General features: G+C 41.8%; 1 protein-coding gene across 10 annotated transcripts in view; it reads left to right on the top strand.

Moving 5' to 3' along the window:
• Positions 1–24,409, top strand: part of LOC144682644 (LIM domain-binding protein 2) — a 607,375-nt gene that overhangs the window by 40,135 nt on the left and 542,831 nt on the right. For all 10 annotated transcript variants that reach the window (XM_078545304.1, XM_078545294.1, XM_078545256.1 and 7 more), the window contains exon 2: positions 21,524–21,632. In XM_078545304.1, the coding sequence (XP_078401430.1) occupies positions 21,613–21,632 (20 nt within the window). In that variant the 5' untranslated portion in view covers positions 21,524–21,612. The remainder of the gene's footprint in view (positions 1–21,523; positions 21,633–24,409) is intronic.

Below are 24,409 nucleotides of genomic sequence, written 5' to 3'. Positions count from 1 at the left end.
TCCAATTTACTCAGTTATAACAATGAGTGCTGTTAACCTCACCATATTTCTTCTACAACGAAGCTCAGGCCAATGCCTTCAGGAAGAGTAAGAGATGAAAAGTGGCAGGAAAGAAATAGAATTAAATCAGGGATGGCCACTGAATGTTTCAAAATGTTAAGATGATCAAGATAATACTAAATAGAAATGGCATGGTTTGTTCACCCAGGAATCTCACTATCTTGTGTTATGACATGGCAGATGATATGTGCCAGGCCGACCAAATCCACAAGGGAAACTTGGTTGCGCTATCACAACAGTTTTGCAATTTGAATTTATTATGAGAAGATGTGTGCACTGAATTTAGAAGTAACGAGTCCACCAAGACCTTTAGAGATTTTTAAAAAATTAAATAAAATATTTATTAACAAAAAAAAAGATTTCAAGCACGTACATAAGATTACAATTACTTGATACTATAACAACTCCTAAAATTCCTAATTAACCTGACTCCCAGTTACATACCCCCTCTAAGGCAACAGTCCAAAATAGATTTTAGATTTTTTTAAAAAAGCAGCAAGTTAACACTGGATTGTGGAATTCCAAGTGGCATTCTCCAACTTCAGTTACTAGACACATCCAACTTATGCACAAATGGCTGAAGACTCCTTCAAGACTGTTTCACACACTTCTGTTTGATCTCGCATGGCCCTCAATCACATAGCCCTTCATTCTCCTTTATGTATGTTTCTCTCTCTTTAATATGTAAATTCTATTGTTCCATATGTCTTTGGAACGGTATCTTTCCCATAATGTAAAAACTTTCTTGTTGCCAATATTATCAGTAACCTTTGGGAAAAATAAACACACTCCTTAGCCTTGCTTATCTGGCTAGTTGTAAACAGACTAACATCCCTTTGAAATCCAAACAATCCCTTCACTCATCTAAAAATGCAAATTCCCTTCATGCCTTACATACTAAGCCAGCATCCATATTTACTCATTAGCATTCAAACATATTTCTACACTTAGCTTCTTTTGATAATTCCAAGCTAGCAGTCTACCTGACTCCAAATGTAATTAAATCACATAGACAGAACCAACTATACTCACACCTATAAACCTACTTTCCAAGAAACCAGAAAAATATAATGAAAATTATTATACTTTCCTAACACTTGTCAATTGTCACAGCATGATCCTGGTTTCAGGGCTTGGCAGATCAATAATAAGTGGTGTATGCTGTTAAAGTTATCAAATAGTGAATGATTCCTGATAACCATAGGCCATAAATTTATATTTATTACTAGAAAGATACGGAATACATTTACATGACACTCCTTTGTTTGCTATCTTACCTGAGGTATTAGCCCATTTAAAATAAGCATCCAAGCAGGTGTTCTGAGCACTTACGTAAGTCTTGTTTTTCTGATCGTAATCTCTATTTGCTGCTGAAGTAGGATTGATGATATTTACAAATCTTTATGATGCAAATAGCACTCAATACTTGGAATGGTCAACCATAGGCTGATGGAGGCAGAAATTTTAGATTCATCCAGTTGGAGGACATGATGGAGAGTCTAAGTTTTTTTTAGCTGGGAAAGTTCTCCTTCAAATGTATTTATGTTGTGATTAAATAATTGATGCCTTTTGAATGCACAATTCAGGTGTTCCGAATTCCCACTTTGATTATTTTGTCTTTAGGAACTTCTTGCCACAAACTTGACATGTCCTCTTCTTTGCCTGGTGGTGTTGATTCCCTGTCATTTCTGTGCTTTGTTCTGAGTTCACGGTTGGACTGTTTTCTCTCTCTGTAGTTTCAGTCCAGACATAGAAAATTTGGCCACCCTCATGCATCCAATAGAACGTTTTCCCGACCGCCATTGGAGGCGGTTTTAGGAATGGTGTCTGCTGGTCAGCTTGCCTTCAATCAACATGTTGGCTGGAGAGAAGGCTAAATGACTCAGATAAGAAATAAATTACTTCTAATTTAGGGATGATTTAGGAACAATATTTTCTCCTTCTGTAAATAAAATGCAACACTTTCTTTAATGTACCTCCTATTTCATTGAGATTTGATTGGGGTTTTGTGTTCAAGTTATTGAATATTGGAATTCAATTCTGAATGCTCGGAAGTCAGAATTATCCAGGTTTAAGTCTAGTCCTAGCTGAGACCATGAAAGTTCTCCTCTTTCTGTTGGCTTTGTAATGGTTGTGTGTGAAATAAGTTTGCCCATTCTCAATCTGTTTTCCAGTGGTCATGAATCCATGGCATGTGTGTGTGCGTGTGTTTGTATGTGAGAATGAGAAACAGACTGAGGGGGAGAAAGCACTCACGCGAAAATATTGACATAAATTTTGTATTCGCTGTGCTTAAAAACTACCAGTGATCAAATGACATCAAATGTTCTAATGCAGATCAGCAACGTTTTGCCATCTTTGACATCAAATGTGAGCAAATGGCAAAAGGCGCTCAAAGCTATCCAATCTGCTCAGCAACCTGCATTGAAATATACAAGGAAATTAATTACTTAAATAATATCTGAATTTATTTAGTTTTTTCACTTAGACCAAAAAATATTTCCACTATACAGTACATGCTTGAGAGCACCCACCAGATCCCCATCAGTTCTTAGTTCATTTTAGTCTCAAGATCTATACTTTTCACCCACCTACCACTCCCCTCAAAGCATCAGGTTCTAAACTCTCCCCCTCTCCACCCCGCCCCCCCCACAATCTCAGGGTCTAAATTTTCTCCCCCACCACCTGTCCCTCCAGTCTCCAAACTCTTTCCCTGCAGTTTCCACAACTCTCTACCTCCAATCCCCTCCAGTCTCCAAACTCTCACCCTTCCCTCTCCCTCCAGTCTCCAAACTCTCACCCCTCTCTCCCTCCAATCTCCAAACTCTCACCTCTCTCTCCCTCCAATCTCCAAACTCTCACCTCTCTCTCCCTCCATTCTCCAAACTCTCTCCCTCACTCTTCCCCCACCTTCAGTCTTCAAACTCTCTCCACCCCACTTCATTCCCCAAACACTCTCCCCGCTGCATCCATTCTCCAAACTCTCTTCCCCTACCCCTCCCAGACTCCAAACTCTCTTTCCTTCCCTCCATCTCCAGTCTCTTCTCTGGGCCCCGCCGAACTCCAGGCCCTGAGCTCCGCAGTGAACTCTGCTTCCCCACCCACCCATTGATTCTCTCCACCACTGAATACTCACCTCATTGCCGGCACCATTGCTGCTCCTACGCTGGCTGTAAAACTGCATCAGGGCTGGCCTGACCGTCACTTCCGATTTGGCCGGGCCTGCAATCTGAGCTCCCAGAGGGGTGTGGGGGAGAGAGAGAGGTGGGGGAAGAGAAGAGCGGGGATGGGGAAGGAGAGAGTGAAGAGGGGGAGAGGGGGGAAGGGGAGAGTGCAGAGGGGGATGGGGTGGGAGAATGGCGAGGGGGAAGGGGAAAGGGTTGGGGGGAAGAGATGGAGGAGAAAGAGAGAGAGGGGAAAAGAACTGCTGCAATTTGGGGGGGGGCAATGGGGGTGGTGGAATAAAATTGTTTCAGGAGGTTGGGTGGTGGGGGAGAAAACTGCTCTGGGGGATAGGGGGCTGAGGTTTGTGGGTGTCGGGGGGGGGTGGCGGGGCAGAAGAAAATTGCTCGGTGGGGAGGGGCCTTGGTTGGGGAATGGGGAAACTACTGCCGCCTTGGTGGGGAGAGGATGTAGGGGATGCGCGGGGGGCATAGGTAATGCTGCACGAGATATAGGTTATGAAGAAAAACATAAAACTAGCTTGTTAAAACACATATGTTAAAACAGTGTCTGTTTTTTCTAAAGTTAGCTCAGATATAGGATGTTTGAAGCTATGGAAATTCAGAAATATGGAACATAAACCCTATGATTGTTTTTGGTGTCTGAATGCTTAAGTGATGTTGCTAATTACAAATGTTTGAGGTCAGAGATCTCATTACGGCTGGAAAAGATTTATAATACAAAATCATAAATGATTGTGATGTGGGGCTGTAGTGCAAATTATCTGCATTCAAATTAAATTAATGCTGTAATCCACTTGAGTTTTGTTGAACTCTAAAACATTTCAATTCTTTAATCGTATCTAATACATGTTCACATCAAATTTATATTCTAAATAACGTAATATTAATCAAGACCTGCAAAACATTTGCAGGGAAATTAGTCTTTGTTGCAACAATACTCGCCATTGCCCCAATGCTGTCTCTTTATCCACCCACATCCCCAATGATATCAGCCTGAATTTTTCAGTCGGCGGGAGCGATCCCCACTCACCCAACGATTCTTTCCACCACTGAATACTCACCTCATTGCTGGCGCCATTGCTGCTCCTACGCTGGCTGCAAAACTGCATCAGGGCTGGCCTCATCATCACTTCCGGTTCGGCCGGCCCTGCATCCTGAGCTCCCAGAGGGTTGTGGGGGAGAGAGAGGTGGGGCGGCTGGGGGGAAGTGAGGAGGGGGAGAGGCTCCGCGCTGCTATTTTATGCGGGCGGGCCAATTAAGGCCAGCCCAGCGTAAGATGTGAGCCGTAGCCCTCAGCGCTACCTGTGCAGTGAGGGAAGGAGAGAGAGAGTCGGGGCCAGCTGCCTCAAGGAGATTGAATCGCTATTGAAATTATTAAATACATGGATTAAAAATTTATTTAAACATGTCCCCTCATTTGTCACATGAGATGGGATGTGTTTTATATTCAGGAAAAAAAATTTATTTCATTAATAAAAGCTTTAGGAAACCTCATCCCGCTTGTGGATGAGGTTTCCTAAAAAAATGTGAAGGCCATTTAAGGTTGGATGGACAGCGTTAACAATTACATTAGTTTTCTTAAATGGCCTTAATAGGCCATTTAAATATTGGCAGGTGCGCAGTCAACTCCGGCACGCACCTGCTGAACGAAATATTGTGAGACAGCACGATGATGTCGGGATGCACGCCTGATGTCATCGCGCGTCATTTTACGCATCGGCATGTTGGACCTGCCCCCGCACCGACTGCAAAATCCTGCCCATAATTTCCAGCAGTTGGTTTTGATAGAATTTATCTATACAGTGGAATTGCATAAAATTTTTATGTAAGCGGAATCCTTGTTTGCAAGTGCTGATTTCTGTCTGGGATTGCAAACATCTCCTTTGAGTTATTTGCTCACTGTTCAATGGAACTGCGAATGCCCAAAACATTGATACTCATGATTTTAGTGCTAAAATACCGCATCAAAAATAAGAACAGGCTAGAGGAACTCAGATTCATTTCACCCACATCTTTTTAGTTGCAGGGTAGCACAATGTATGTGCCTAATCCCACCTATACTGTTTCCTGTAACTCTTAAAATGAAGTTTTAATTTGTCTGATATTGTTTTTGATTCTGAATGACAGGTGGAATATATCAATACCAGTAGAGCATTGTTTTTATACACTGTGCTCTTAGTAATATCTGTTTTTATTTGGTGAATGAGAAGCGCTTAACTTCAGACAAGATTGCAGAGCAATTATGAAGATGGATGAAGTTTTAAAATAAACCCTTTTCCTGAAAGACCACGATGCAAGCAATTTATAATGAGAAAATCTTGGTTTAAATCATTTTATTTATCAGAATAATCAATATGGTTGACTCTAAAATGCCCTCTGAACAACGGCAATTAGGTATGGGCAATAACTGCTGGCCTAGCCAACGACGCCCCATGAACGAATATAAAAATAAAATTCAGGTTTGATATATTGGCTCAGGGACTTGCTGCAAAATATGCGTGTAAGGAGTTGCAGGAAACTACAATGCTGCATTATCAATCACCGTATATTTTCATTTTATCTAAGGAATGAATGTTTAAAAATTTCACTTGCCTGAGATCTAAAAATGTTTATATTTCAGGAGAGAGATTTTGGAAGAGTCAGTGTGCACATGAGGATAATGTTGCTGTACCCACTTTCTATGGCTAGACGATTTAGCATTTGTTGACAGGGATGTAGTTTCGTGATGAGTTCTATCTATAGAAGAATTGGTGAGAATTATTTTTCTTCAGTTTACCTGTACCTAGCATTCCCTGGCTAAGAAGGTGGGGGAGCAGCATGTTCCTGGCTTTGTTTTGTGCAACTTATTCATCGGAAGAATGTGAAAGATTACTCTAAAATTAGGTCATGTGCATATGTCATGTGCAAACAGAAAATACTACACATACTTTAAGCAGATCAGGAAGCATCTATGGAGAGAGAAAAACACATTGATGGATTCTCATTCAGAAGGTTGCAACCTGTAAGGATGAAAGTGGGGTCTGCAGGGTGGATGAGTGAACTGACCATGGCACCATGGTACAGGAGGCCATTCAAGCAGCGGAGTAAATAGGAATGTAGTGGTAGTTGGGGACAGTATAGTCAGGGGAAGAGACACAGTTCTGTGCAGCTGAGAGCGAGAGTCCAGAAGGCTGTGTCGCCTGCCTGGTGCCAGGGTTCAAGACATCTGCTCTGGGTTTGAGAGAAACTTGCAGTGGGAGGGGAGGATACAGTGGTCATGGTACACGTGGGTACAAAAGATATAGGTAGGACTAGGAAAGAGACTCTGCTTAGGGAGTATGAGCAGCTAGCAGCTAAATTAAAAAGCAGAACCTCAAAAATAATAATCTCGGGATTATTAGCTGACCCATGAGCAAATTGGCATAGAGTAAATAAGATTAGGGAGTTGAATGCATGGCTCAAAGATTGGTGTGGGAGAAATGCATTTCGATTCATAGGGCACTGGCACCAGCACTGGGAAAAGTGGGAGCTGGACCGTTGGGATGGTCTTCACCTGAACCATCCTGGGACAAGTATTCTGGCGAGTTATCTAACTAGGGCGGCAGAGAGGGCTTTAAACTAAGTAGTTGGAGGTGAGGGATCAAGTATGGGAAGATGTAATCAATTAAAGAGAGCAGACGAGGCAAAGAGCTTGGTAGCAATAAGAGAAGCGATGATCAATGTGTGGCAGGAAGGGACAGAGTGTGCAAACTTAAGAATGTGCCAGCAGATTAGGCCAGAGATTCCTAAAATGGTAGAAGGAGTTAAAGGCTCCGTATCTGAATGCATGTAGCATTCGTAACAAAACAGATGAATTGACAGATCAAATAGAAATAAATATGTATGATTTGATAGCCATTACAGAGCCATGGCTGCAAGATGACAAAGGCCGGGATCTGAATATTCAAGGGTACATGACATTTCGGAAGTATAGGAAGTTAGGAAAAGGTGGAGGGGTAGCTCTGTTAATAAAAGATGACATTAGTACGACAGAGAGAGATGATCTTAGTTCCAAAGACCAAAATGTAGAATCAGTTTTAGGTAGAGTTAAGAAATAGGAAAGACAGGAAGTCACTTGTGGGAGTAGTTTATAGGCCCTTTAACAGTAACCACACTGTAGGATGGGGTATACAGGAAAAAATAATGGGGCTTGTGAGAACGATACGTCGATAATCATGGGTGATTTTAATCTGCATATAGATTGGGCGAATCAGATTATCAAAGGTAGCCTGGAAGATGAGTTCATAGAGTGTTTACGGAACAGTTTCTTAGAGTAGCATGTGTGAGAGCCAACCAGAAAGCAGGCTATTCTAGATCTGATAATGTGCAATGAGGCAGGATTAATTAATGACCTAGGTGTCCCTAGATAGCAATGATCATAAAATGATTGAATTTCACCTTCAGTTCAAGGGAGAGAAGAGTGGGTCTAAGACTAGTCCTTTGAAATTAAATAAGGGCAATTATGAGGGCATGAAGATAGAGCTGGCTAAAGTGAACTAGGCAATTCAGTTATGGGATAAGTCAGTAGAGATTCAGTGGCAGACATTTAAGGAGATATTTTGTAACACTCAGCAAAGTTACATTCCAGTGGAAAAAGAAAGACTCTAGGGGCAGGACGTACCATCAGTGGCTGACTAAGGAAGTTAAAGGTAGTATCAACTTGAAAAAAGAACTGTATAATTCCACAAAGATTGATAGACAGGCCTGTAGATTGGGCAGAATATAAAAAACAGCAAAGAATGACTAAAAGAGGAGGGAGAAATCAGAGTATGAGAGAAAGCTAGCTAGAACCTATAAAAACAGATATAAGAGTTTTTACAAGTATTCAAAAAAGAAAAGAGTAAGTAAGGTGAGCGTTGGTCCTCTACAGAGTGAGTCTGGGGAATTAATAATGGAAAATAAGGAAATGGCAGATGAATTGAACAGATATTTTGCATTTGTCTTCTCTATTGTGGATGCAAATAAAATCCCAGAAATAAGTGTGCATCAAGAATTGAAAGGGAGAGAGGAACTTAAAACAATTACAATCACCAGGGAAAGAGTACTCAGAAAATTATTAGAACCAAAAGCTAACAAGTCTTCAGGTCTTGATAGACTTCATCTTAGGGTCTTAAAAGAAGTAGTCAGTGAGATAGTAGATGCATTGGTTTTAAATTTTCAAAATTACCTCGATTCTGGAAAGGTCCCATCTTTTTGGAAAATAGTGAATGTAACTCCTCTAGTCAAGAAAGGAGAGAGACAGAAAGCAGGAAACTATAGGCCAGTTAGCTTAACATCTGTCATAGGAAAATGCTGGAATTTATTATTAAGGAGGTTATGGTGGAGCATTTAGAAAATCTCAATGCAATCAGGAAGAGTCAATATGATTTTGTGAAAGGAAAATTGTGTTTGACTAATTTATTAGAGTCCTTTGAAGAAGTAACAAATAACGTGGATAAGGGGAACCTGTGGATGTAGTGTACTTAGATGTCCGGAAGGTATTTAACAAGGTGCCACATCAAAGGTTACTATGCAAAATAAGAGCTCATATTGCAGAGAGTAACATATTAGCATGGATTGAGGATTGGTTGACTAACAGGATACAGAGAGTAGGCATAAATGGGCCATTTTCGAGTTGGCATGATGTAACGATTGGAGTACCACAAAGATCAATGCCAGGGCCTCAATTATTTACAATGTATATTGTACAGAGATAGTTTAAGTAAGTTATATTGGTATTTGTGGGTGTTAGGAATGAGTTTTAGCTTTAATGTTTAAGTTTGATTTGTATTTCTGTATGGGCAGGATTTTCCCCCCATCGGGGGCGAAGTTGAAGGGCGCGCGTGCACAGGTGCGCTTCCGATCAGCAACCCCAAATGGGAGCGCGGCACCATTTTACGTGGCTGGGCTATGCGCTCCCTGTGTGGGTGGGGGGGATCTCAAAATTGAGAGTGCACTCTTTCGCGCATGCGCACGAAAGAGGCTAAGTGCTGCCTCAGGGACATCGGCTGTTCTGTGACAAATATTAAAAATAGAAAAAAAAACCTGACATATCCCCTCATGTGAAGTTCGGACATGTCCATAATTTTTACAAAAACTTTATTAAAAATTTTAAAAACCTACATGAAACCTCATTCTGCCCATGGATGAGGTTTCATGCTTTCTCTAATTCCCACTGGGGCTCCTGGCCTGCCCGCCAACCTCAAGGTTGGATGGGCAGGTCCATTAATTAGTTTAATTACTCTGTCAATGGCCTCAATTGGCCATTGACAGGTTGGCAGGCGCGCATCTGATTTTGCTGCGCCCCCACCTACCGGAAAATTTATAGGGCGCGCGGTGATGTCGGGAGTTCTGCCCGACAGCACCACGTGTTATTTTACACGTCGGCGAGCGGGCCCCGCCCCCCGCTTGCCGACGGGAAAATCCTGCCCTATGTTTGAGTTAAGAAAAGGTCAAGTTGAGTTTTAGTTTCACTTTAAAAGGTGCCTGCACTTCTGAGAGTTTACGACTGTAAGATAAGTTAAGCAAACACAAAATAGAAAAGTTAGGCTGTTGCCTAGCAACAGGGGTCCAGGGAGGGAGGTTCCTCCCACAGACTCTCCCATAGAAGAAACTAGGAACAGCAGTTTGACTTAGAATCTGTTTGAGTTCAGTTGGTTTTGAAGACAGCTGCCGAGCAGAAGCAACCTAGGAGGAGCAGATAGCCAGTCCCAAGCTAAAGTTGGTTGAAAGTAGCTGCCAGAGAGAGACTGGAGCAAAAGGGACAGATAGCCAGTCCCAAGCTAAAGAAGAACATCCCCAAGAATCCAGGGGAGTGGAACAAGAGAAAGTCCCAAGCAGACCTTCTAGTCAAAGGAAGGACAGGAACCTGGAAAAGGTCCTGTTAAGTGAAGTTAAGAGTGAAGAGCAGGGAAAAGCTCCAAGCTTCAAGCTTAAAGAGACAAACACTGCAGGAAGCACATATAAAGCAATATAAAGGCTTGTGAGAAATCAGAAGGTCCAAAGAGACAACTGAAGGTTTGTAACTCTTTGCTATGGGCATATGAAGCAGTAGTGTACTGTTGATGGCTGAGTTGGAGAGCGAGAAGAAGGAAGAAGTGGAAGAAGGCTTGAATGCATGTGGTGACCCAGGGGAGAGGAACATTAGAAGGAGAGTTCAAAACCCTGGAGATGGACCCTTGAGGAGGGCATCTGAGAGAAAGTGTCGATTTGGGAGAAGATTCCAAAGCGAGTTCTTGGAGAGTGGAGATTGGAAACTCTCGTGTGAAAGATGGAGTTCAGCGAAACTGTAGCTCATGTTGTGACAAGCGCCTGGGGAAAGTTGAGGAGAGATCCATAGCATCTGTCTGGGGTGGCGTCTGTCACTTGGTTTCAGAGTGTGGTGTGCCTGACCATAGGTCACCTATTGGTTTACATGGACAGTGTACTTACTGTGGACATTAGTGTATAAGATAGCTTTTGTAGCTTGTGTTACCCTTACAAATCTGTATATATCTGTAAAGGTATAGTTGTGGGTGAAGGAGTAATGTAATATAGTTCGTCTTTTCTTGTTGAATAAATGTTTTTTTCTTTTGTTAAAAGTTCATCAGCTGACTCCTGTGACTGTTCAGTAGCTAGTCTCCACGTATCTAAACAAACAAACAAAACAAACAAAAGTTAGGAGCTATCAAACCAAGTTCCACCCTGGGATCAACCTTGTTCAGTTGTAACATCAGCTGGGATCATAATATTAATAACTTGGATGATGGGACCGAATGTATGGTTGCTAAATTCGCTGATGAGACAAAACTAGGTAGGAGAGTCAGTTGTGAAGAGGACATAAGGAGTCTGCAAAAGGATATAGATAAGTGAGTGGGAAAAATTTGGTGGATGGAGTATAATGTGGGCAAATGTGAACTTGTCCACTTTGTCAGGAAGAATGAAAAAACAGCATATTATTTAAATAGGCAGAGATTACAGTACATAGGGATCTGGGTGTCCTGGTTCATGAATCACATAACGTTAGTATGCATTAATTAGGAAGGCAAATAGTGTTGTTGTTTATTGTAAGGGGAATGGAATACCAAAATAAGAATATTTTGCTACAGTTGGATGGATTATTGGTGAGACCACATCTAGAGTACTGTGTACAGTTTTGATCTCCTTATTTAAGATAGGACATAATTGCATTACAGGTAGCTCAGAGAAGGTTCACTCGATGCATACCTGGAATAAGGAGGTTATCCTATGAGGAAAGTTGGACAGGCTGGGCCTGTACCCATTGGAGTTTGGAAGAATGAGAGGCAATCTAATTGAAACATATAAGATCCTGACAGGACAAGGACTTGACAGGGTGATGCTGCAAGGATGTTTCCCCTTGTGGGATTAACTAGAACAAGGGGACAAAGTTTGAAAATAAGGGGTCTCGCATTTAAGACAGAGATGAGGAAATTTTTTTTTCTCTGAGGATCATGGGTCTATGGCACTCTCTTCCCTAGAGCATGGTAGAAGCAGGATCATTGAATATTTTTAATGCTAGGTTGATTGACAAGGGAGTCAAGGATATAGGGGTAGAAAGGTAGGGGAGTTGAGGCCACAATCAAATCAGCCCTGATCTTATTGAATGGTGGGACAGGCTCGAGGGGCCGAATGACATACCTCTGCTCCTAATGTGTATGAATGTATGTTTGAATGTATGTATGAGCGATCGATTCTTGGTGCAAAGGCAGTCCAGGGATATGATGAAAGGAGGGTGGAAAGTGGAAGTTCAGTCATGACCGATGGACGGCAGCTTCACCTATTGGACTGAAAGCTGTGCTCTTAGCTCAGGTGCAGGCATTCTCCTAACCCGCTTTGACTAAAATATAATAACTTTTATATTTTTCTGGCTTATTGTGAAGTAAGTTTAGGGGTAAGTATAATTGGGTCTGTCTGTGTGATTTAATTACATTTGGAGTCAAGTAGACTGCAAGCTTGAGAAAACAGGGAGATTTTGGGACTGAGAAGTTAAAACAGCAATCTTTGGGATTGAGAGATTAAAACAGCGAGACTTTGGCATTGAGAGATTAAAACAATGGGACTTTGGGACAGAGATATTAAAACAGCGAGACTTTGGGACAGAGATATTAAAACAACGAGACTTTGGGACAGAGATATTAAAACAACGAGACTTTGGGACAGAGATATTAAAACAGCGAGACTTTGGGACAGAGATATTAAAACAGCGAGACTTTGGGACAGAGATATTAAAACAGCGAGACTTTGGGACAGAGAGATTAAAACAACGAGACTTTGGGACAGAGATATTAAAACAACGAGACTTTGGGACAGAGATATTAAAACAGCGAGACTTTGGGACAGAGAGATTAAAACAGCGAGACTTTGGGACAGAGAGATTAAAACAGCGAGACTTTGGGACAGAGAGATTAAAACAATGAAACGAGCGGGGAGACCTCATTTTATAAGCGGGGAGACTTAATTTTATAAAGAGCATGGAGAGTGAGGAGACTTCATTTTAAAAAGAACACGGAGAGCAGGGAGACTTAATTTAAAAAAGAGTGCGGAGAATGGGGAGACTTCATTTTAAAAAGAACGCGGAGAGCAGGGAGACTTCATTTAAAAAAGTGTGCGGAGAATGGGGAGACTTCATTTTAAAAAGAACGCGGAGAGCAGGGAGACTTCATTTAAAAAAGAGTGCGGAGAATGGGGAGACTTTATTTTAAAAAGAACGCAGAGAGCAGGGAGACTTCATTTTAAAAAGAGTGTGGAGACTTCATTTTAAAAAGAATTCATGTGAGACCATCGGCAGAGTGATGTCACAAACCACAACGTGACGCAAGTGCAGGGAAAGCAGCTGATTGGCGAGTGGGATTGGTGAGTATTTCTAGTCTTTAAAGTAAAAGTAAGGTCTTTAGTTTGTGTTTAGGTCTCTAGTCTTTTATTTTCTCTCTTTTTCTTAAAAATAGCTTAAGTATAAGATTGATACTGGCTTAAAAAAAATTAATTACAGTGAAGTGTAAAGAGCGGAGGATTCTTCAAGTGTAAAGAGCAGGGATACCAGAGTAATGTGACTCTAACATGTCAGATTGATGACCTTTCATCAGAACTGGATGGAGTTGGAGATTTAACAGTTTTTGAGCAAGTAAAGAGTCAGGCAAAAAAAGTGGAATTGAGGGGGCTGGAGGAGAGAACACATCCATTACCAGCATCTAAAAGTTATTCGAACTTCACTGGAACAGCCTAAGTGAGGTCAGAGTGGGATGAACAATTAAAATGGACAGACAGTTAAAAAGGCAGGTGACCAGAGGCTCAAAGTCATGCTTCCAGACTGAACAGAAGTGTCAGATAGCCTACATACTTTCTGAAGTCAATTCTTACTCTTGGGGTTGAATAAGGCCAAGTGAGCTGCTGACTGGTTCTGGGATATTAGCCAGTTCCGGGGCACGAACAGAGAGGCTCAAACGATTACAATGGTTGTGCCTTATTAAAATATTTCCTTTGACATTCTGACCTAAACGGCTGGGAGCTTGATGAGAAGCAGCTGCCTAGTTGATAAAATCAGCCTGCTCGGAGGCCACCGCTAGGAATTTACAGGAATAGCCCCAGCACAAGGTGAACAGCTTGGTACAAGAATTCCACGTAGGTGAGAGTGGAAACCTTGGGCTAGGAAGCTCAAGTGTTACCTTGTGGGTCCAAGATGAGCACCGCTATTCCACCTGGTCCACAAGAAAATTTCAAATAAACTTTAAAAATGTATTTTAGTGGTCTCTTCTCGGCTTCGTTGCAGTACTGGGCAGCTTTGACCTGGCAGAGAAGCTGCCATTGCTTTCCTGCTTGGGCCTTAGCTACAAATAGCAGTTGTCCCCTGACAATGTCATTGTAGCCTGATCTGCCTATTGGAAATATCCTGCCATCTTTTATCTCTGCAACCTCCTTCAGCCTCGTATAAACCGTCCATTCTCCAAAACACTTTTCTGACTCTGGCCACTGTGCATCCTGAATTCCTTTGCCTTCCCTTCGGTGACAGAGCTTTTAGTCAACTGGGTCCAAATCCCTCCTTTCTGTTTTTCTTTGTCTTATTTCTTTATCTCATTCTGTCATTTTCTCCCTGTTGTTCTCTTTTCCTTTGTATGTCCGTCTCTCAGTTTTCAGGTACATCTCCTTATGTCTCTCTTCCCCACCAGACATCTTTTTTTTTAAAACACTTAACTGCAGAACTCCTTGGGGTATTTGTCGTACGTTAAAGCTACCATATAAATGCAAAACAAAAACAGAATTACCTGGAAAAACTCAGCAGGTCTGGCAGCATCGGCGGAGAAGAAATCAGTTAACGTTTCGAGCCTTCATGGCCCTTCGGCAGAACTGAAGCATAGTTAGAAGAAGGGAGAAATATAAATTGGTTTAAGGTGGGTGGGGGGGGGGTGGGGAGAGAGAGAGACATTGAGGGTGTGGTGATTGTGGAGATGAGCAGATAATCAAAAGATGTCACAGACAAAAGGGTCAAAGAGGTGTCGAAGGTGGTGACATTTGTCTGAGAAAAGTGCTAATTAAGAATGGAAGACAGGATATTCAAAGTACAGCTCTAGTGGGGGTGGGGTGGAAAGACTAACAAGGTTTTAGTTTAGATTTAAAAATAATGGAAATAGGTGGGGAAAGAAGAATCTATATAAATTATTGGAAAAAAAAAGGGGGGGGGGGAAGAAACGGGGTGGGGATGGGGGGAGGGGGAGTTTAAGATCTAAAGTTGTTGAATTCAATATTCAGCCCGGAAGGCTGTAAAGTGCCTAGTCGGAAGATGAGGTGCTGTTCCTCCAGTTTGCGTTGGGCTTCACTGGAACAATGCAGCAAGCCAAGGACAGACATGTTGGCAAGAGAACAGGGTGGAGTGTTAAAATGGCAAGCGACAGGGAGGTTTGGGTCTTTCTTGCGGACAGACCGCAGGTGTTCCGCAAAACGGTCGCCCAGTTTGCGTTTGGTCTCTCCAATGTAGAGGAGACCGCATTGGGAGCAACGAATGCAGTAGACTAAGTTAGGGGAAATGCAAGTGAAATGCTGCTTCACTTGAAAGGAGTGTTTGGGCCCTTGGACGGTGAGGAGAGAGGAAGTGAAGGGGCAGGTGTTGCATCTTCTGCGTGGGCATGGGGAGGTGCCATAAGTGGGGGTTGAGGAGTAGGGGGTGATGGAGGAGTGGACCAGGGTGTCCCGGAGGTAACGATCCCTACGGAATGCCGTCAGGGGGGGTGAAGGGAAGATGTGTTTGGTGGTGGCATCATGCTGGAGTTGGTGGAAATGGCGGAGGATGATCGTTTGAATGCGGAGGCTGGTGGGGTGATAAGTGAGGACAAGGGGGACCCTATCATGTTTCTGGGAAGGAGGAGAAGGCGTGAGGGCGGATGCGCGGGATATGGGCCGGACACGGTTGAGGGCCCTGTCAACGACCGTGGATGGAAAACCTCAGTTAAGGAAGAAGGAGGACATGTCAGAGGAGCTGTTTTTGAAGGTAGCGTCATCAGAACAGATGCGACGGAGGCGAAGGAACTGAGAGAATGGGATGGAGTCTTTACAAGAAGCGGGGTGTGAGGAGCTGTAGTCGAGGTAGCTGTGGGAGTCGGTAGGCTTGTAATGGATATTGGTGGACAGTCTATCATCAGAAATTGAGACAGAGAGGTCAAGGAAGGGAAGAGAAGTGTCAGAGATGGACCATGTGAAGATGATGGAGGGGTGGAGATTGGAAGCAAAATTAATAAATTTTTCCAGGTCCCGACGAGAGCATGAAGCAGCACCGAAGTAATCATCGATGTACCGGAGAAAGAGTTGTGGGAGGGGGCCGGAGTAGGACTGGAACAAGGAATGTTCCACATACCCCATAAAGAGACAGGCATAGCCTATTTCCATTATTTTTAAATCTAAACTAAAACCTTGTTAGTCTTTCCACCCCACCCCCACTAGAGCTGTACTTTGAATATCCTGTCTTCCATTCTTAATTAGCACTTTTCTCAGACAAATGTCACCACCTTCGACACCTCTTTGACCCTTTTGTCTGTGACATCTTTTGATTATCTGCTCATCTCCACAATCACCACACCCTCAATGTCTCTCACTCTCTCTCTCTCTCCCCCCCCCCCCCCCCCCCCCTCCCACCCACCTTAAACCAATTTATATTTCTCCCTTCTTCTAACTATGCTTCAGTTCTGCCGAAGGGCCATGAAGGCTCGAAACGTTAACTGATTTCTTCTCCGCCGATGCTGCCAGACCTGCTGAGTTTTTCCAGGTAATTCTGTTTTTGTTTTGGATTTCCAGCATCCGCAGTAGCTTTTAGCTTTTTGTTTTAACCATATAAATGCATGTTGTTTAAAAATAATCTTCTAACCTCACCAATGCCACCTTCTTTGAAACAGGTGAATCAAAACTGGACTCCATAGCATTCAAGTTATGGTTCTAGCAAGGTTAAAAGTCATCATTTTGAAATGATTTATTTCAATATATATGACTATGCATCTTGTTATAAAGGACAACATTCTATTTGTTTGCTTTGTTAGCTGGCCTCATTGAACTGATGATGTTTATAGAGGAGCTTTAGCAATATCCTGGATTAGAAAGGAAAAATTAAATTGATGAAGAAAATGGACCAACTCCTGAGAATATACTGCTATTTTTTTTAACCAAATTATCCTTCTTTTTAATTAAGTAAAAATATTATTAAATAAATGACTTTGGGGGAATTATTTTCTGTCCTCTGCTCTTGATCAATGTGTGTGAACTGCAGGGTGCAATGCAAGAGAACATATTCCTTGGGGAGAATTTTCTCCCTGTCGGGGGGGTTGGACGGGAGCGGGCGCGGGTGGGCGCGTAGCCCATCGCCACCCGCCATCGGCTGCACTCCACCATTTTTATGTGGGTGGGCCAATTAAGGCCCGCCCAGCGTGACACGCACCCAGAAGTGCTGAGCGCCCCCTGTGTGGGCGGTGGGGGGAGTAGGCTGAGTCGGGGTCATTTTACGCGTCAGCAAGCGGGGCCTGTCCCCGCTCGCCAAGCCGAAGATTCTGCCCCTTGAGTATGAGGACATTGGAAATTGGGGCCTTATATTAAAGCTGCTATATAAATGCAAATTGCTGTTGTTGGTTTATGCTGGAATTCTATAGCAGTTACCGATTTAAAAATTTCTGCACTTATTAACTCTCAGTTCTATCGGTTTCAGCCTTGTCCTATCCTGTTGCCATATGCTGTTTTGCTGAGCCTTTTTCCATAAACAATGATGTAGATTTCCACTTTTCATCTTAAGACAACTGTTTTATTTGGCAAATATTCCTTCGTTTTTATGATTTTCTCCTTACAAATCCAGGACCTTGACATTGCATCAATGCTACCTTCTGGCAGCATCTTACATAGAATTACATTGCATATATGGCACAGAAACAGGGCATTCAGCCCAACCAGTCCATGCTGGCATTTATGCTCCACTTGAGCCTCCTTCCATCTTCTTTATCTAACTCTATTGTCATAACCCTCTATCCATTCTTCCTTATATGCTTATCTAACTTCCCATTCTAGGTAAATGTGAAATAGATATCCCATATTCAAAATTATTTTGAGTTATATGTTAATTTAAATTATTTTCGCTAGAGAAAAAAGGGCTTTTTGTGATGTAATTTGAATGATTCATACTTTTTCAGGCAGAAAATCAACTGAATTAAATGACATCGATTACATAAGTTTTTAAACAATCATAAACAGATTGTTAAAAGCAAAATACTGCAGATGCTGGAAATCTGAAACAAGAACAGAAGAGGAAGAAGTCATACTGACTCGAAATGTTAACTCTGTCTTTCTCTCCACAGATGCTGTTAGACCATAAATAGATTGTTGTTATTCTCCTACCTTCATGTTCTTCCTTTGGAGAGTAGAGTGAAATAATGGAAGGGTTTGCAGGCTGATTTACAGTTTGACATGCTGAGATGTGAATTCATGGCCATGACCATTTTTAAACCGGTCAGCATGGTGGTTAGTTCTATTGGACGTGGGTTTATGGGTTCTGACCCATGTGATGGGGGTCCAGCTACCCCCAACCCATCGGGTGCAGGTATCACACTGGATGAGCCTAGAATTCAAAGCCGGAGCTTCAATCTCCACTCACTGTCTGGGGAGGTGTTCAAATCTTGCACCTTTTGGCGCAGAAGAGAGAATGCTACCCGTAAACCAGAGGCCCGTTTCTGCAAATATGTAAATTGTGGAAAATACATTCCCCTAGATTTCCTTCCCAAAATGCCACTGACTTTTTTTTCTGCCCTCCTGTGGCAGACCTGGGATGGACAGAACAGGAAATGGGTCTGGCACCTGTTATGCGAAGGTCCCTGCTCATTTTTCCAGTTGTTCAATATCCTGCTGCAAGTGACTAGAGACGTAAAGACAACTACCAAGGTATATTCTAATAATATGGAAAATTGTACAATACAATTTTCATCAATTATAACTTAGCAGTACTGAGTGCAAGAAGTTTTGGCATCTAGCAATGTTATGAGTGGTAGAGTTTAAAAGAGCAAAACACTGCTGCAAGCAATTGAAAAGTGATCAATATTATCTGTCTGCATGCCTTTTGAAAAAATATTGAACTTAAAAAAGTTCATAGAAATACGGCGGCAGATCTGAGAGGCACTGTCATAGCTAATCTCTGAGCCTCCCCAATCAAAGATCCCACCAACACTATTCTGTTAATTCTGCCCTCAGAAACTCAGTCAAGGTGAGGGGCCTGTCTTAATGATACAATTTGCCCAACAGCAAAAAGTCTAAGTTCTTGCATCTAGAACAGTTAAATGTCTCTGGATTCAATATTTATCAGACAACTAGATACATGGAAATAATAATATTAAGGGGAACAGAAAAGGAACAGGGTGATGGATTGGGAAAGATAACTGAAGTGGAATTACTGTTAGCACAGACACAATGATCAAATGTGCTGAATTTTTTGCTTTTGTGACTCTGTCCCGAGGTCAGCTCTCTATTTGCATGCAATAAGTCTGGAAACAAAGTTGCATCTCTCTTTTTTTTAATAATTAAGTGCTTGAACAGTGGAGAACAGTTACATTTTCAACATATGTGAGGGATTCTCCAGAGAAGCAATGCCTCGTTCCACTTTATCTCCTGTCTGGCTATCCTGTGGATACCATCAGAATCAACAAATTTCTCTCTTTAGATGGCACTGCTTCCAAAGCTATGTGGACAAATAAAATATCAGGGAGTTTGTTTTCATTTAATGTCAATGGTATTGTGAGGTGCTGTTGCGCTAGGGTATTGATACTAATTTTATTACTGCACTTTGTTTCTCAATCTGTATAATTGAATGTTAATAATTGTAATGCTGTTGCATAATGGAACCAAATCTCTTCACTAGGCTACAGGAAATCAAACTTTCAGGCAAAACAACAGATTGATATCTCTGATATACACAGTATTGCTTCATTAAATACTGTACATATACAGTTTTACAGGGAAACCTAGCAACATTCTGTTTATAACTTGTCATTTGAAGAATAGATTTTAAAAATAATGTCTACTTAGGTTGTAGGAGAAGAACGTGCAAACAAGTGGCGATGTCTCAGATAATGGACTGTGGCAATTGTTGTGAAGGACCTAGATAGATTGTTCTGTGGTACTGTTGAACAACAGATTTCCTACAGTTTAATTCATGGTGCAGCATTTCTGGTAATCCTTGACTCTGTGTCTAACCTTCTGCATATGAGGACAGAACTTCAGGTGGAGAACTGCCTGGAAGAGCCTCACAATGAGCAGGATCAGCAGTGTGTGGATCAGAGTGATCATTGGATATTAAGTTGTAGTACTTGTGTTCCTGGCTTGTTCATGAAAGGTTTGCTAAAGTGTCGGCAACTCATGTGGTGCTGCTCCAGTTGCAACCTCATGGACGAGTAATAGCTCCTGATGTAGTTTCTACTGTTGAGCACATTATCTTTATTAAGTCCTCAGATCTGCATCAACCTTTCCCAGCCAGTTCACTATTTTTTTATTATCAAGGGACTATCAAATGCAATTTTTATATATTTTTTTAGTTAGGATATCAAGGTGAAGAGCTGTGCTCCAGGATTGAACAAAAGAACATGTTAAATCAGGAAATAGATGATATTAACCTTGTAGTGTTCCATTTTTGTAGATGCTCTTCTATAAGGGGCTACTGGAAACTATATTTGATTGGTCTTCAATGAGTACACAGTTAATGACCACCAACTAAACTGGATACAGCCAGACTGTGGTGGGTGGACTGCCTTATAAATATTAACTACATTTCAAATAGGTTCAGCACAGTACCATGACTAAGCATCACTTCGCACTAACAGGTCCTGAGGTCAGACCTCTTTTATTGTTATTTGTAATAAAAAAATGTGAATATTTAGCACTGAGAGCTCAGAGGTTGTAAGTGAAACATTGCTCTTGCATTAGTATGAAATTAACTAACCTGTGTTGCTTAGCTTCCTTTTCATTACCATAAACCACAGAATCACCTCTCCTGCAAATTAGCCATCCAATTGAAGCTGCAATAGTCTGTTGACATAAAAAATGGTTTTAAAGATTTTGAAGCACTTCCTGATTTATTATGATTAGCATACAGAAGCATGCAATTCATTTAAATGGGGTTCTACAGTGATGCACACCTCCAAAGTGCAGTTGGTTCAGCACAAATTGATTCGGACGCATTTCTGTCTTGGGAACAGATGACTCCACATCTCGTTTAGCCTCAGAAGCCCCATTGTGCACTGCTTCATGGACTTTTAAAGCAATCAAAGATTTTCATTCGCATCTCTACCCAATCAGCTTGGCAATCATCACCCTTTCTTTAAACCTATGGTAAGAACCTTTGCGGAATAATAGAGAACAGTAATTCAGGTGCTTAATATTCACTCTTTTTCGGTTCAAAAGCATAAATTTGCTGCTTTACTAAAGGAACTAGTCCATTTGTGAAGTTACATTTTAAGAGGTAGGTTATTTTCCACAGTATAGAAAAGGAGATAATTTTAAGCTTATCACTTTTGATTTGTGATTGGTGATGCTAAATAAGCTGCTGAGGTCAGTGGCATTTTGACCTCGTCACAGAGATTTACAGTAAGTCCTGCTTCTTTTAAAGTCATTCATATTTTGTTTAATTTATCCCTGTGGAGAAATGGTTGATACTACTTGGGACTGACACGGATGCAAAAGCCTATGATTTGCATGAAATGGGAGCTTTTGGTAAAGATGGAACAGACATCGAGGTTTACTAATGCTTTAAGATTATCAGTGTTGTCTTGTTTTTGCAGGCTGCTATCCTTTGAAGTGTTCCAAGCTGTACTCACCACAAGAACTTGCACCTACCATCCCAGTTTCTTTCTCATTCACCTACAGAACTATGTTGGACCGAGATATGGGGTAAGTGTGACAATTTTGTAAAATGCTTTCTAGTCAGGGTTTTTGAAATTCTTTTGGGGTATTGGGTATTGTTGTTTTGTTTTAAAGGCTCCATAAGCTTCTGGAAGTTGTGCTCCATGATTCAACACAGGTTTTGAATTAAAGATGTATTATCGTTAAACTTCTTTTGTTTCATCAAGTGCCAATCTGAATTTATTTGAGGATGGTGTACTCGGGCACTGTACCAAATAATAATATGACCTAGGTTTTCTTCACATGGTGAGATGTTAACTCACTTGAACTGTACTAAGGAGTGTTGAACAGAAGCAAGGCTCTTTCTCAAAGGGAAGATAGGGTGCCAGAATCTTTCACACCATGTAGTGAGCAATGTTGGTGTGGGAGGAACTTTATTTAAAAGTAATTTAAAACTTAGATTGTGCTTCTGTTCCTCCAGTAAACCGAAATTGTTTATTTATCAAGGTTGTTTATTTATAATAAATGCTCCACACTGGAGATCAAGTGATACGGTGGGTTGGCACGCTATCCTTTTAGCTATGAAATTTTGATTTGAATTCAGCTCAACATGAATGAGAGCCTTCTGTCCTTGCTGATTGTGCTGGCTAATGGTGTACCTGAAATTTAGTACATACAATCTCAATGTATATCATAAGTTCCGAGATCAAGTTGGGTGACTGGTATGGAAAGTGGAAAATATATACTAATGTAGTAGGGAGTACTCTTATGGTTGCAATTATATCTGAATCAATGAGCATTTGATATTGGCAATTGGTGATAAAGATGCATTGTGTTCCCCCCAATCGATCTACATCAGCATCCCTAATCCTGAGCATAATAATCAAAACAGACGCTTGTCTAAATTATTGCTACAGATTATGTATGACATTGTAAACACTATTGATGTTTTGGTGCAGTAAATATGTACTAAACTCACCACAGAAAGTTGAGTTTCATCCTTACACGCATAAGTACCCTTTTAGTGACATAATAATTATTAATTGCTTCCAATCAACCTCTTAGGCACTGAAAATTAACTATTACAATGAGGAGTATTTAACTATTGGAAATTTTAAAGGTATCAGACTTTTAAAAGTTTTTTTTCTGTCTCATGTTTCTCTTTCTCTTAATGCATCCTTTCTTTCCCTTCCTTTATTTCACTTTCTGCACCAGATTTAACATTGGATTCACTCACACTAATACTCAGACTTTGCTCTGTTTATTTCTCAATCTTTCAAACTAATTGTTTAAAGAGATACACAGGGCAGGACTTTCCTGTTGGCGAGCGGGGGGCGGGGCCTGTTCGCCGACGCATAAAATGACACGTGGTGATGTTGGGTGGAACTCCTGATGTCACCGCGCCCCATTTAAATTTTCCGGTAGGTGGGGGTGCAGCAAAATCAGCTGTGCGCCCGCAGACCTGTTAATGGCCAATCGAGGCCATTGACAGTCATTTAACTAATTAATGGACCTGCCCATCCAACCTTAAGGTTGGCAGGCAGGCCAGGAGCCCCGGCGGGAATTAGAAAAAACATGAAACCTCATTCAAAGGCGGGATGAGGTTTCATGTAGGTTTTTAAAAATTTTATTAAAGTTTGTGTAAAAATTGTGGACATGTCCCAACTCATGTGACAGTGTCACATGAGGGGACATATCAGGAATTTTTGTTTTTTCTATTTTTAATGTTTGTCACAGAACAGCCAATCTCCCTGAGGCAGCATTTAGCCTCAGGGAGATGAGTGCGCTCTTTTGTGCGCGTGCGCAAAAGAGCGCACTCTCGATTTAGGGAATTTCCCCCCCCGCCTGCACAGGGAGCGCATAGCGCTTCCGTGTGGACGTTGCGCTGGGTGGGCCTTAATTGGCCCGCCCACGTAAATTGGCGCCGCGCCCCCCAATCGGAGGCGCCGATTCCTGTGCGCGCCTGCCATTCAACTTCGCCCCTGATGGGGGGAAGATATGCCCACAGTTGGTTGTCCTGTTAACTCAGATCCCAGAAGTCCTGTTTCCCTTAATGTGATATTTTCAGCTTGTACTTTGGGCAATTTTTGATACATAAAATGTAAATGTCGAAATGTGCAAGGACAGGTCTAACTGGTGGCATATGCTATACTTTAGTGAAAGTAAATTGGGTGACTTGGAGAAATTATAATGGGGAATAAGGAAATGGCAGAGACATCAATTAAATACGTTGCATCTGTCTTCATAGTAGAAGACATAAAAAAAATTCAGAAATAGTAGGAAACCGAGGGTCTAGTGATAATGAGGAACTTAAAGAAATTAGCACTAGTAAAGAAATAATACTGGAGAAATTGATGGGACTCAAAATTGACAAATCCCTTAGATCTAGGGTTTTCAAAGAGGTGGCTACAGAGATAATGAATACATTGGGGAGAACTTTCTCCCATCAGGGGGAGGGGTGCTGAGCGGGAGTGCGCGCGGGAGGGCGTGCAGCCAATCGCCACCCGCAATCAGCTGCGCGCCGCCATTTTACACGGGCGGGCCAATTAAGGCCCACCCAACGTGACGTGCACCCGGAAACGCTGAGCGCTCTCTGTGCAAACGGGGTGAGGAGGGAGAGTTGGGGCCTGCGCTGCGCGTGAAAGAGCACAAAAGTCTCCCTGAGGTACAGAGCTGCCTCAGGGAGATCAAGTTGGTAGTGAAAAATTGAAATAAAAAAAAATTCAGACATGTCCCCCCCATGTGACAGTGTCATATGAGCTAGGACATGTCAATGAATATTAATAAAATTTTTTATTACATTTAAAAACCCTTCATGAAACCTC

The sequence above is a fragment of the Cetorhinus maximus genome, chromosome 1 (assembly GCF_964194155.1).
Source record: "Cetorhinus maximus chromosome 1, sCetMax3.hap1.1, whole genome shotgun sequence".
NCBI lineage: Eukaryota > Metazoa > Chordata > Chondrichthyes > Lamniformes > Cetorhinidae > Cetorhinus > Cetorhinus maximus.
The sequence above is the reverse complement of the archived record's forward strand: the minus strand, read 5'-3'. Positions and strand labels throughout refer to the sequence as shown.